Source organism: Diplodia corticola (assembly GCF_001883845.1).
Source record: "Diplodia corticola strain CBS 112549 chromosome Unknown scaffold6, whole genome shotgun sequence".
NCBI classification, from domain to species: domain Eukaryota; kingdom Fungi; phylum Ascomycota; class Dothideomycetes; order Botryosphaeriales; family Botryosphaeriaceae; genus Diplodia; species Diplodia corticola.
In genome coordinates, this window is record NW_017971485.1 from 282,876 (window position 1) to 295,905 (window position 13,030).

At 58.2% G+C, this 13,030-nt stretch overlaps 3 protein-coding genes across 3 annotated transcripts; 2 read left to right on the forward strand and 1 right to left on the reverse strand.

Annotated features, from left to right (window-relative positions):
• Window positions 1-3,139: 3,139 nt before the first annotated feature.
• Window positions 3,140-6,008, reverse strand: BKCO1_600099 (ddhd domain-containing protein; the record flags this gene model as incomplete). Its single annotated transcript, XM_020277973.1, has 3 exons — window positions 3,140-4,180; window positions 4,228-5,158; window positions 5,212-6,008. 3 exons carry the CDS (start codon window positions 6,006-6,008, stop codon window positions 3,140-3,142), a joined length of 2,769 nt encoding a protein of 922 aa, XP_020133855.1.
• Window positions 6,009-9,439: 3,431 nt separating this feature from the next.
• On the forward strand, window positions 9,440-10,162 carry BKCO1_6000100 (proline-rich antigen; the record flags this gene model as incomplete). Its single annotated transcript, XM_020277740.1, has 3 exons — window positions 9,440-9,523; window positions 9,575-9,713; window positions 9,768-10,162. 3 exons carry the CDS (start codon window positions 9,440-9,442, stop codon window positions 10,160-10,162), a joined length of 618 nt encoding a protein of 205 aa, XP_020133845.1.
• Window positions 10,163-11,597: 1,435 nt separating this feature from the next.
• On the forward strand, window positions 11,598-12,502 carry BKCO1_6000101 (uncharacterized protein; the record flags this gene model as incomplete). Its single annotated transcript, XM_020277741.1, has 4 exons — window positions 11,598-11,963; window positions 12,013-12,101; window positions 12,168-12,278; window positions 12,328-12,502. The coding sequence occupies 4 exons, from the start codon at window positions 11,598-11,600 to the stop codon at window positions 12,500-12,502; spliced, it is 741 nt and encodes a 246-aa protein (XP_020133912.1).
• Window positions 12,503-13,030: the final 528 nt, after the last annotated feature.

Below are 13,030 nucleotides of genomic sequence, written 5' to 3' on the forward strand. Positions count from 1 at the left end.
TGTAAACGGCGAGAGCAATTGCCAAATGAGCGCATTGCTGCCACCGATTTGCCGACGTGCCTGCGCTCCACCGCCGGCCAGCCCAACAGACTCCGGAGTCGTTTTGATGGTGCGCAGGATGCGCGTGTACGGTGTAGCACACCCCCAGGCTGCGCGCCGTGGCACCAGGCCCAGAGTCGCAGCCGCATCAGGTGCGCGACTAGCCATTGAGACTCACCACTCGCACACGACCACACCACACCTGAGACGTCGGTTCTGAGACAGGCTTGTGTGCGGCCAGCTGGGCAATCAGGCCCTCCGCCCTGCCCTCCCGCCCTCTCGTTTGCTCGTACGATGCCGTTGTTCGTGCCTTGCCCGCCCACGGCACCTTGCTGCCTGGTGCCAGCGACCCGCACACCCGCACAGCGCCGTCTTGCCGTCTTGCCGTCTTGTCAACCGGCCCACGAGGCTCAAGTGCAGTCCGCGGACAAGGAGTCGCAGGCCCGCCGCCAAGCCACCACACGCCGCATTGCAAGGAAGACCGCCGGAGGCCAGAAAAGCCCCCCCGCTGTTCCGTCCCCCGGCGATGGCGCGCATACGGCATGTGCCATGACGCCCGCCCCCCCCTCTGGCATTCCCCAAGCCATGCTATGCGCAGGCAATCTCGCAGCACCTGCAGAACAGCAACACGCATGCACCGCGGTCGAGAGCGGCCGTCGCAGTGATTTGCGGGGCGAGCGACGAGGTTGGCACCGGCGGCCGCGGCTTGGACAGCTCCACCGGCCGCGCGGGCTGTTGTTTTCCGTTGGCTCAAGCTGGCAGGCAGCCGCCAGGCGGGCGGTGGAGAGCGATATCCGGCCTTGATTCCATCCCCATCCATCTGGCGGTGGCTTCGCATTGTCCAATGCGCCTGACGAAACGGCCGAACTATGGCTCGGCTCGCGACACCGGCGAATGGCACCGTGTACGGATGTAGGCACAGGTAGGCGGGCAGGCGGGTAGATCAGTAGGCTGATTAGGGCTGGCCGGCGGGCTCTTGACTCTCCATGCTGCTCTAGGCGCTGCGGCTGAAAGATTGCAAAGGGTTGAGGTTGCACGGGTTGCAGGCCAACACACGCACGTCGCACAGAGCCGGAGAAAAGCCAGGGTTGTAGAGGACGCGGCGGGCGTGGCTGCGGTGCGGTTGGCAAGGAACGCGTGCAGTTGCGCGGTTGGTGCGGCGTCTGAGCCTTCGTGGACACGGCGGCATTCGCCTACGTGGGTGGGCATGTCGGCCTTGCAACAGTCAGTCAAGAACAATCTGTCGACTCGCCGCCAAGGGGCCAGCTCCAACAACGCGCCGACTGCTCGTGGGCGGGGGTGAGAACGTCATTGCGTGTCGAGCAAGAGGAGTCGGTGGCAACGCTCGCGGGCTCAGCAGTCGTGCCTGCGCACCCCATGATGGCCGCGACTAGGTACGCCAGGATCTGCAACTGCAACTGAGCCACGTCCCGAAGCAAGGCAGCTTCTGTCTTGACTGTCGTCACCACAGCGGCTCAGCGACCCTCCGGCGACTTGGATGCCCTCGCTTTCGCACTATCGCGGTGGCTGGCCACTAACGCCGATTGCTGCAAAGCTCGCGGAGGGACCGCGGGTGCATGTGTTGGCTAAAACACTGCCCTAGATTTAAGCCTGCTGGTCCCTCGACGACCGCCTCTTCCGCCAGCCCTGCCGGCCTCGCGCCCATTCTCGGTGCGAGCTTAAATAATCATGGCTGATTAGGAATTCCATTTCTTCTCCCGCGGCCGTCCCCTCCCGCCTCCCGCCCAAATAGGCTGACGACGCGGCTTGGTCATCTGCGCGGCTTGCGGATGGCTGGCGGCAAAGGGCACGGGCTGCGGAGGCGGCCGTCTGGGGATTGGGTCGCGACTTGTTGGCCAGAAATTCACGCACTTCTGCGCTGCGCTAGCCACCTGACTTCTAGGAGCTTGCAAGCAGCTCATCGAAATGTGTTTGATCCTTTGCCCTGCCGTGGGAGAGGAGCTCTGGTTGCTGTCTTGCTTTTCGGCCTGTCCGACCCGCGACTTTCGCAAATTGCCAAAATAGGCATCCTGTGCGCAAAGCCCTCCCCCCTCCCGCCGGCGTAGCCGTGATCTGCGTGGTAGCTTTCAGGTCTATTTTCTCGGGTTGATAGACCCTACTATATCTCACTACTGCGGATTCTAGATGATGCATAAGGGGGGCCCCGGGCTGCCTATGTTTTGCGATCGGCACTCTACCAATGCTGCTGCTGCTGCCATTACTGCCACTTGTGGAAAGGTGTCTATCTACTTAGCCCGACCCGGGCCTCCCAGCCCGCGAGCATGTCGGTCCCCCCCTTTATTGATGTGGCATGCATGCCGCTTTCTCTAGTGGTTTCGGCCTTTGCTCCTACGGGAGCACGGCCAGCCAGTCTCGGCTGTAGTTTTGGTCGCCGTCTCCACCGGCACCACTATGAGCCTGCCTGACCTCGTTGGTTGCGAGAGCTGGGTTGCTTCCTTCGTGTCTACGTGGCGGAAAGTTGGAGCGATCGCCGGGGACGCGGTTCGCGACCTACATGTATGCTTTACCGTTGTGCTGCATTCCGCGTGACGTCCTCATGGATTCCGCCGTAAGGAGGTTAAGGGTTCGTCTTTGAGAATAGGCTCTCTGTCTCTATAGGCCAGGTTTTAACTTTGCTACTACTTCGTATTTCCGTATCATCTCCGGTTGTCAGTATGCGTGCCGCCTTCTACAGACCACAACGTAGTATCACCCCGCGCGGCTTGTTCGTACATCATAACTATAGGTAGCGACCGTCATGAAGCACTGTGTAATAACGTTCCATACGTGATTTCCAAGAAGGGGTGCCGGCAGAACCGCCAGTCCATTACAAGATATAGCTTCAGTATAAACGTGGCCATGTGCTCGGGTGGTGAGCATCGCCACCGACTGCAGCGAGCCCAGCCCCAACAACGCTCGATTTGACACGAAAACGTACATTCTAGGGTATCTACATACCTCATTACAATCTCCGTACTCAAGTCTATGTAAAAAACGCCGTCATTCATGCGCTAGGTTGTCTCGAAAGATGATGGTCATGCATTCGTAAGACGGTCGTGGGGCAGTGCTACCCTGGGCCGCCGAGAGCAGGGTCGTGCTCCTATCGTTCAATCTTCCTCTTGACCGCTCTCATGGAGATGGTGGTCCCGTCCTTGCCAAACGGTCTGCCCACTTCGGTCACAATCAACCTGACGAAGTCTCGCGAGATCCAGTAGCTGCTGTGCGCGCCCAGCATGGTCAGATATTGGATTTCGAGCGGGCCGCCTCCGTACTTCATGAAGTAGTCGATCTGGCCGTTGTCGTTGAGCGCATAGGCGCGTTCTTCGGCTATTTCTTCACGTGTAAAATTGTGTGTTTCGAGCTCTACGTTGGAGGGCATACGCGGCATGCTGGCCCTGAAGGCTGCAGTCGAGTCGGCGGAGCGGCGGAAGGGGTTGCCAAAGCTCAGCCATGATGTGTTGGAGCTAGGTACGAAGGCAGTCCTCAGACTCTGGGCGTAATTGGCGTCCACGGTCGCGTTGAGACGATATGCTACGGGGTCATAGGGATTAACGACGTTGTAAACATTGTCGACGGCGAGACACCCATATGTGTCGGCGTCCCCAGCAACGCCGGGACTGTATGGGAACTGGCCGCCGGGCTTTTGTCTGTCATGGCGGGGGAGCAGCGAGGCTTTTTTGAGCAAGAGGAAAAACCCGGCCGGACTACCGCAGAGGAAAAGATTTGTCGTGTCGAACACGAAATGGTCAGTCGGAAGGTCTTCCTCGGCCGTCTTCGGGTCGGCCCAGGCTCGATCAACGTATGTCGGTTGGTGACTTAGAACATCACAAGCCATGACACTCCCCAACGAGTGCGCAATTATGTGGACTCTTCCCCAGTGCGAGAAGCCGGGATTATTGGCACACCACAACCGATAGATGCGATTGGCTTCTCTTATGCACGCGGCAATCATCTTCGTATGATGCTCCATTGACAAGTAGTAAGGAATGTCAAGCATGACGTCGCTGATGATGTTCCTCACCGAAGGCAACGCGTCCGGGGTTATGTCCTTCAGCGTGTACTGATTTGAAGCAGGGTCTTCCTCCTCGTCGCGGTCTCGGTATCCGCCATCTTCGAAAGACAGGCTCAGCCTCCAGTTGACCTGGCGTCTGTCAGCCACGGCAGCATGGTTAGAAGAAGTGCACTCACCGGTAAGACCATGATGCCGCCCATGTCATCTCTTAGGTTGGACTTCACGCTGTCTGTTCCCAGCTCAACGTTCATCTCTCGCCGGAACGCATTGATTGCATGGGTGAAGTGGAAGCTTTCAATACGCTCCGACAGCTTTTGACCGATGCCATGAATTACAAGGACCAGGTCCGTCACGACGGGCCGTTCGGAATGAGCAAGAGAGGCGTCCATCTGAGCTCTGCGCTTGGGAGGCGCGCCTCCATGTGAGGTCGACACGCCTTCCCTAGCCTTCTCCGAAGCTGCCGTCTTTTGCACCGGGTGGAGCTTATCCCAGATCTGTTGGTCGAATCCACGGGTGACTTGGATGCCAATCTTGCGGCCCTTGCGGATGTAATTTGCCAGGGGTCGCCGGCCGTAGTAGTCGGAAGGTTGGAGACTCGGCCGGAGGAGGTAGGCGTTCTTTTCGTCTGAATAGATTACCTTTGCATCAAGATAGAGGCGCTTCCGACCATCTCTCCCATATGTGGCAGTTCCAGAAGCTTTATTGTCCGGTCCCTCCGGGCCGCTCGAAATATCGATCATGTCTCGTGCGTGTTCAACTATCTCCTCTCGCTCCTTTTCCGGCGAAGGCTCGTCCTCGGTGGCAGTTTGGACAACCATTTCACCTCTTGAAGTGCTTGGCCTGCTCTCCGAATTGCGCTTGGATGGCTTCGGTTGCTTCTCGGGCCACAGAGAATGGACTATCTTCATCTCGCCCACTGCGCCCACTTCGACGGAGCAGTCGAGCTCATCCCTCCATGTTTGTGTCCAGGGTTGCAGGGAGCCGTAGCCGGCCTCAAGGAGGTTGGCGACTTCGGGCTCGACCGGCAGCATGGTATCGGTGTAGAACCAGGTACCTCGGATGACTGGGGCAGCGTCATTTAGCGGGGACCAGTAGATTGGTTCCATCCTGCTTGGTTAGAGGGGTCTGATGGTGATCATGGGTGGAGAGTAAAGACTTACTGAAGACCGGGCATGACTACCTCGTGGAGCCTCGAGACGCCGACGGGGACCTTGGCGGAGGGGCCGCTCGGCTTTGGCTCGACCTTGCTGTCTCTCTTGGAGCTCCGAGGCGAAGGCATGGCCAGGGCGTCGTCGTCGGCCCAGTTGTAGCTGTCGGCGTGGGGTTGGATCAGAGGGCGCGGGACACTTCTTCGCGACGGAGCTCTGACAAAGGGAGTGCCGGTGGTAGCTCCGTGGTCAAGCACAACTTCGAGATCGGCAGGGTCCAGAGTGCGCAGCGAGCCGGAAAGAGTAGGCTGCGTCCTGAAGTCCTTGTCGTCGTCCTTGGTCCGGTCGTCCCACGAGTAGGAGCCCGAGGGACGCGACGACTGGCCCCTCTTGTTTATGATTTCACGGCCCTCGGGAATAGTGTAGCCTCTTCTCCGGGCATCCTGAGCGCTCAACTCCAAGGCATTCTTCTTGGAAGAGCCCGGGCGAGAGCGATCCTGCTGCTGCTGCTGCTTCTCGCTGCCCTGCTCCTCACTGTGCTTCAACAGCTTCTTGCGCAGGTCCAGCCATTCCTGCTCCAGCTGGAGATTATCGTAGACGGAGAAGGGCCGGGGAGGCTCTCTGTGCGGGGCGGAGGAGCCGGTGACGGGAGGCGGTAGCGGACTGAGCGGGTCGTCGATGGCGAGTGGGCTGGTGTAGAAGAAGCGGGCAGGAACGGGCGGAGCGGGCTCGGGGGCATGCAGGACCTCGCGGACATATTGGTTCTCCTGCAGGGTGATGGTGGGGGTGCGCTTCGGCCTAGAGGACATGTTTGCGGAGTTGGCGGTGAACAGGCTGGTGGTGACGCCGGAGACGAGCGGAGGCGGGCGTGGACGGGCGGCGGCGGGTCATGGCCTGCGGGTCATGGTGCCAGGCAGGCGGGCGTGGCAGCTGGGAGGGGGAGCAGGCAGCAAGGAGCAGGAAGAGCGGATGGGATGTTTTGGTTGGGGCTTGCTTCACGTGCGGAGGACGCGGCGCGCGTGTGACGCCATCCCGCCCGGCAGAACGTCCACCACCACCGCGACGCGCTCCGCTCCCCGCCCTGCCACATCACGACTTCTCCTGACCTGCGAGTCCACACCCGACACCCGCTGCCCCCGACGCTGCCCCTATCTGCCGCCCGTCCCCAAGGTGCCTCTGCGCTGTCGCTGCGCCTCTCCGCACCGCTGCTCTTCTACCCGCATCTCGCCGTTCCCAACCGTCTCCACATTCCCCGGCCTGGCTCTGTCAGTACCGTGGTTCCATTCCGTTGATTCTTTTTTCACGCCCAGACTCCCCCTGCTCTGCGTCTCCAAACACTGTCCGTCTCCTCCAACAGTCCTTCCTCTCCTACTTCTGTTCCTGGTCCACTTTCATTGCTTGCGGTGCCATGCTCGTTCGTCCATCCTTCTCCTCATGAGCCACGGGCTCCATGACTGCCTTCATACAGCAGTCGTCTGTCTGCAATGCGTTGGTGGTTTAGTGGTAAAATTCATCGTTGCCAAGGGTTGTAGGTCCCAAAGAGAGTATCTTCCGGTGCCCTCCCAAAGCCTCAACACCAAACTCGATGAGCCCCGGGTTCGATTCCCGGCCGACGCATAACAACGCACTCAGCATACTCTTTTGTGTTGTGGGAAGTCTTCAGTTTTGCTCCTTGGAACAGAGGGTGGACCTATCTTTGAAGAGGATGCATGTTTGGTGGTGGCATGGCCGCTGATGAACAGTGCTTCTCCTCTGCCTTGCTATCTTTCCGTTGGTGACGCATTTCTTTTGTCGCCTTGTTGGGCTGAGTAGGCTTCAGACATGGTCTTACTGACACGGCTGGCAAAATTTTTGCCTCGGGGTTATTCTGCATGGCCTCTCCGAAATAGTCCCGCAGCTACAAACTCACTGCGTCCGAAGACAGTCTCTGTCAGGAAAAGGCCTTGTCCAGAGGGCGTCTTCGAGACCACCACAAAAGGCCTGTGCTGCGCCTTCTCACACAGTACGCCGCAGACTGTAGCTCCGAGCGTCCATGGACAAACCCAGGAAAACATAACAGACGATTTACAGGACCGCCATGGGGCCAACCAAGAATATGTCACCATCAGCTGCCGGGACGGCATTCTTGTCACACCTGCTGTGATGGCACTGCAGCGAAAAACGACAGTCCAGATCATCCGATGTTGCGGCATTCGACCACATGCGTACCGCGATAATTAAACTAAACGGATGTCTAGACAGGAAGTCCCGCCTCGTCCCTTTATGTTGCAGTAGGCGGCAGTGTCAAGGTGTATCACCTTCCGGATGAATACCATACACTAGAGCACTTGTATCTCAGGGGAGACAACGGTGCCATCAACTTGTCGCTTCTCCCAGAATGGCACGAATGATTGGGCTCATCGCAGGTGCAGCCATATGGATATGTCAAAACCGTTGACTATATAGGTAAAGTCTACCCCACGGCCATCTGGTACCTCGGCTGCAAGCAATGATTTCTGGCGGGTTGAATTGGGGAGCATCCGTGCCGCACCCACCCTTGTCCCGTTCAGACCGGATAAGCCAGGCGTTTACAAACAGAGACTCAGCTACCCAGCAGCCTGCTCTACGACTCCTGAGTTAGTGGAGAGAGGTCGATTTGAGCGGCGAGCTCAACCGCGTGCCGGCAGGTCCTAGCCCGGACTTGCACGAATGTAGCCAGTCACGACCTACACCCAGGATGGACTGCCGCTTGTCCAGGCAAACAGTCAGGCCTCGGAGATGAAAGGCAGTCTTTGGCAGATATCGACATGATGGAAATGCCAGATGGCACGTCACGGAGATTGTGTTTCCAGCCCTCATCTACGAAGCTGCGTCTGGATTGGATCGGACTCCTGCGGTGCCTGAGTTTGCGGCTCCCGTGGGCAAGACTATTCCTGTTGTCAAGGGGCGTCCTGGCCTCAGCCGAGGAACTGGAGATGCGGAGAGAGAGGGAGAGGGTGGTGATTGGACCAGCCACCATTGTCAATTTGCATGTGCCTTTCGCCCCATGTTGGCCGGCCGATCTGGATAGCCGTCGCGTGCATCATTGCTCCTGCGGCTTTTTCGAGCTGAGGGCGGATCCATGCAGGTACGGCGTCGACCCGAGTATTGTTGGCAGCAGACAAGCGAGGCTAATGGCAAGATCAGGCGAGCGCATGACTACAAATGTTAGTGTCGTCCGGATAGGGTTGCATGTCTCCCGAGGCCCTGTCGCCGGACTGTTGGACGGTGCGGCGCAGCGGCGCAGCGGCGCAGAAGAATCGATACTCACACGAGCAGCTGGGCCGAGGCGCGGCGTCGGCGGCACTACACGCCTTCTTCTCGTCAGTGTCGGTCGAGGCTGGAGGGACAGCACAGGACGCACGGCAAGGCACCCGGCTCACGTCCCCACACAGCGGCTATACCCCAGATCCGCCGCCGCCCCTCGCCAGACCCCTGTCTGGCGCTACTGGCTGCTGCATCGCACAGTTGTCGCTCGTCTGGGCAATGGGCGTGGGCCTGCCTAATTGGGAGAAGAGCGCCGTGCCGCGGGCCAATGGAGCGGCGGGTGGCGTCTGGGGAAGCACAGGCTCGTGCCCGTTGCAGCCAATGCGCCGACCAGCTGCCAACGCCCTCGTCACTCCCATCACCGCTGCCACCGGCCTGTCTTCAGCCGCCCTGCACTTTGACGCCTGTTCCGGATCCACAGTCTCGCACCGCTACGCGCCACTCGTGCGGTTTTGGGTCCATCGTGGTGAAGAAAGGTCACCACAGTTGCACACACTTGGCTGGATCAATACTGCAGACGACCTCCACAACGTTGCAGCAAATGCTCGTATTCCGCCGTTGGGCCGGCAAGCCAGCACTAGGCAGTGGCGTGGATCCAAAGCCTGCTCGCCAATCGCCGCTCCAGCCCCAGGCCCCCAAGCCCATTCGGCAACTGTTCCCTATGATCTGCGCCTCTAATTTCTTGCCTATGCGGGGGCGCCGCGATGGCTGCCACGATCAGAAGCTCTCCTCGGCGCCGAGAGCCACGCAAGGATGCCGAAGCATTGAGCTGCGATGCTTGGTCGAGTCCCACGCATGTGACGCATCAGAGACCTGCCTTTGCATATAAAGCTACCCGCCTCAGCGACTGCTTGCTCGACAGCAGCACACTTCGCTTGTACAGTCTCATCCACTCCACTGTCGCTTCACCACCGCAGCCACTCGCTCAAGGCATCATACCAACCCACCAGTCATCATGAAGACGTCCTTCGCTGCTGTTGCCGTCTCCCTGGCCTCTGTTGCCTACTCTCAGAGCATCTCCGACCTTCCCAGCTGCTCGGTACGCCGCCTTCTCTCGTCGAACACGCCCAGCCGTGCTGACACTTGACAGCTCAACTGCTTCGTCGACACTCTGGGCAGCGATGGCTGCGCGTCCCTGACCGACTTTGAGTGCCACTGCAAGGTCCCCGGCCTGACCGACCAGATCACTCCCTGCGTCCAGAAGGCTTGCTCTGCCTCTGACCAACAGGGTACGTTCCCCTTTGCAGATGCTCAGACACATCCCATCTGACAATCTCTTGCAGCCGTTGCCTCGCAGGTCGTTGCTCTCTGCGAGCAGTACGGCATCACCATCACTGTGCCCACTGCCTCGTCTAGCGCTGCTCCTTCGTCCAGCGCCGCCGCCAGCACCCCGGCCGCTTCCTCTGCTGCCGCCACCACCGCCGAGTCCTCTGCTGCTGCCACTACCCCCGCCTCCGCATCCAGCTCGGCCGCTGCCACTTCTACCGTGACTTCCTCCCCCTCGGCTACCGACGTCGTCATCTCCACCCCGGTTGCCACTCCGACCACCCCTGGCGCCTCGACTCCCGGCGGTGCCACTCCGACCCCGTCCCAGTTTGAAGGTGCCGCTCCCACCGCTGGCGTCTTTGGTGGCGTTGTCGGCCTTGCCGTCGCTGTTGCCGCGGTTGCCGGCTTGTAAGCAGCGGAAAGTCATCAGTCTCTGAGCTGAACGTCGGGGACAGCAATGCTGGAAACGGGATCTTGTATCATACTATACCCAGACGAAAAAATTAATAGGCAGTCATGCTGTAACATAATCTCGATTGGCACTGCTTGGTGAAACCGATCCGTTGAATTTTAATCTGGATGGAAACATGAACAGGAGAGTTTGATCTGTTGCAAAGTTTGTTTCCACGTGTGCTCTCAATGCTCAACTTCGAACCGTGTTCCGAGTACCGCGACACGAAGCGCAACAACCGCGCTTCCTCTCCCGATGGACTGTGACGTGTGACTATGCTAGTGTGCCTCGGAATATGAGGACCAGGTACCCATTTGGAAAGCATGCCGGAGGATCCGCCTCCGGCTAAATGGACCCTACCTTTCAAGCGTGCAGGGCTCCGCAATCGGACGCTTGGTCCCAATTATTCGCGCCCATTTCAGGTCATGGCCACTCGTATGATCAGCTCCTTTGACGTGGCCGCTCCAAGCTCGAGAAGTCACCGACCATCTGGACCTCTGCCTTTGAGTAACCCTGACTAAAGCCCATCCTACATTGGAAAGGGGCTCACCATACATACTACATGAACCCGCAGGGTTGTCTTGCCGAGATTAGCGCACCATGAAAATTCTGTAACGATAATACACTAGATTATTGAACGCTGTCCCCTCTAGAGCAAGGGCGGTAGCATTCCACGCGAGCTGGATGGACTACGCACTAGGCGAGGTACCCTAGAAAATTGTTTGATGCTCCATTATTCGACAAAGCTTTCTTTCAGCGACTTTGGCGTGCCCGACCACTTGTGCTTAAGAATAGCGTGGAACTGTGCTGACACGGACCGCCTCTTTTGCTGCAGGTTTTGCGCTAGAGTCCCGTTTTGTGCCGTAAATTTTTGACTTCAAGTATCAACGGCCTCTACATCGCAACCTTTCTAGTACGATTATCTAGGGGGAAATATGTATTTTGTCCAGTCAACAGAAGTCTCTGACGAGATCTATATCTTGAATCTTCTACCATGTTTTTTTTTCTTTTTTTGCTACCATACTGCGCCGCAGGGCTTTCGTACGCCATCCAGCTTTCCTTTGCAGCGGGTAATGTAGGGTGGCCACGTTTCATGGCACCTCCCTCAAATTTTGAATGAGCCCAGACTTGACCACGCTCTTCTGAATTTCGTTGAACAAGTCTTAGTTAATAGCGGTGTATAGGAAGTGGGGAAGAAGGAGTGAGATAATCGATACCAAAACCATATCAGACGCGGGGTCATCAGTCAGCAGCCAATCCACCGTCCCGATGTCTGATGGAATCGACACTCTCCCCGCTCCAACAATGACGTTCCGTGCGGGGTAAGCTGCTGAAACCACGGTTCTTCGACCTAACTCAATCTCATCCACCCTTGTAACATCGCCATAGCAGCAGCATGGACGGCAAAATAGTCGCAGTCAGTGGGGGGGCACAAGGGATTGGTTTGTCTACAGTCAACCTCCTACTTTCTCAGGGCGCCAGGGTCTCGGCGGCCGATGTGGACGAGGCGAAGCTGGAACAACAACAACAGCACTTCGAGGCCGCTGTCAAGGAAAAGCGAGTTCGATTCCAAAAGGTGGACGTCACTGTTTCGAAAGAAGTCGATGCGTGGATCGAGGAAACCACCGAATGGGGCGGTCGAGGCGTCATTGACGCTGCGGTAAATGCAGCTGGAGTGAACTTGTCGGATACTGGTGCGCAGCCTGATCTCGCCGACACGTCCGATTCACGTTGGGCTATACTTCTCGGCGTAAACCTCACGGTAAGCCCTCTTCCCCCAGCCCCCACCGACTTCAGCTCATGCAGCCCAGGGCATGTTCTACTGCCTTCGCTCTGAAATCAACAACATCGCAGACGGAGGGAGCATCGTGTGCATATCCAGCGTCCAAGGCCTCCTAGGGTATGTCATCCGTTTCTTGTTCCCCTCTCGACGAATTGCAGTCTTGGACTGATGACTTCGTAATAGCTTCCCAACCAGCGCTAGTTACGCCGCAAGCAAACATGGCGTCCTGGGCCTTGTGAAGAGTGCGGCAAAGGAGACAGGAGAGAGGAGGGTGCGAATCAATGCTGTTGCTCCGTACGCCCCCTACTCAGCCCGTCCAAGACACGTTACTCATCACAAACAGGGGAGCGATCGATACCAGAATGGTGCTAGAGAAAGACCGCACCGATATTCAGACGCCTATCAGGCGCATTGGGAAGCCGGAAGAGGTGGCAGAGCTAATTCTGTTCCTTCTGGGTGACAAGGCTGCCTTCATAACCGGGAGCACATACAGTATTGACGGGGGATGGGCATGCTAAGCCATATGCTCGTCAAAAACCGTACTTTGTTTCGCCATGGTGTCTCTTCTTTGGCCGTGTGCGTCCAAGACATCGGCGCAGATCAGTCTCCTGTTTCGGGCTGAGCTGCAGTCATCTGTCGTCTTTACTGCTTGGCCTGGCCTTTCACTTTCTCTTTACCCAAGCAATCCTCAAGCTTTCTTGGCATGGGGATGACTCTCAAGCAACAGCATGGTCGCTGTGGATTTTGTCAATGTTTCCGAGGAGCCTTGGCCTCCCTCTTCTCAGCCAGCTCCAGCCAGCCAACTCGACCCTCGCCAGAGAACCACCAGGCGACTTGAACCACGGACTCTCCAAGCGGGCGAAGCCGCAGGCCTCACGGCATTCCTCGTCGTCGTGTTCGCCATCGGCATCGGCCTGGTGGCCCACCGCAACAAACAGCTTTTACGGCAGGAACGGGCGGCCAATGCTGTCCGAAAACGGAAAGGGAAAAGAGCGGCGGCGCCCAAGCTATCAGCAAGGAGACCGCAGGAGCTGGCAGCTTTGATG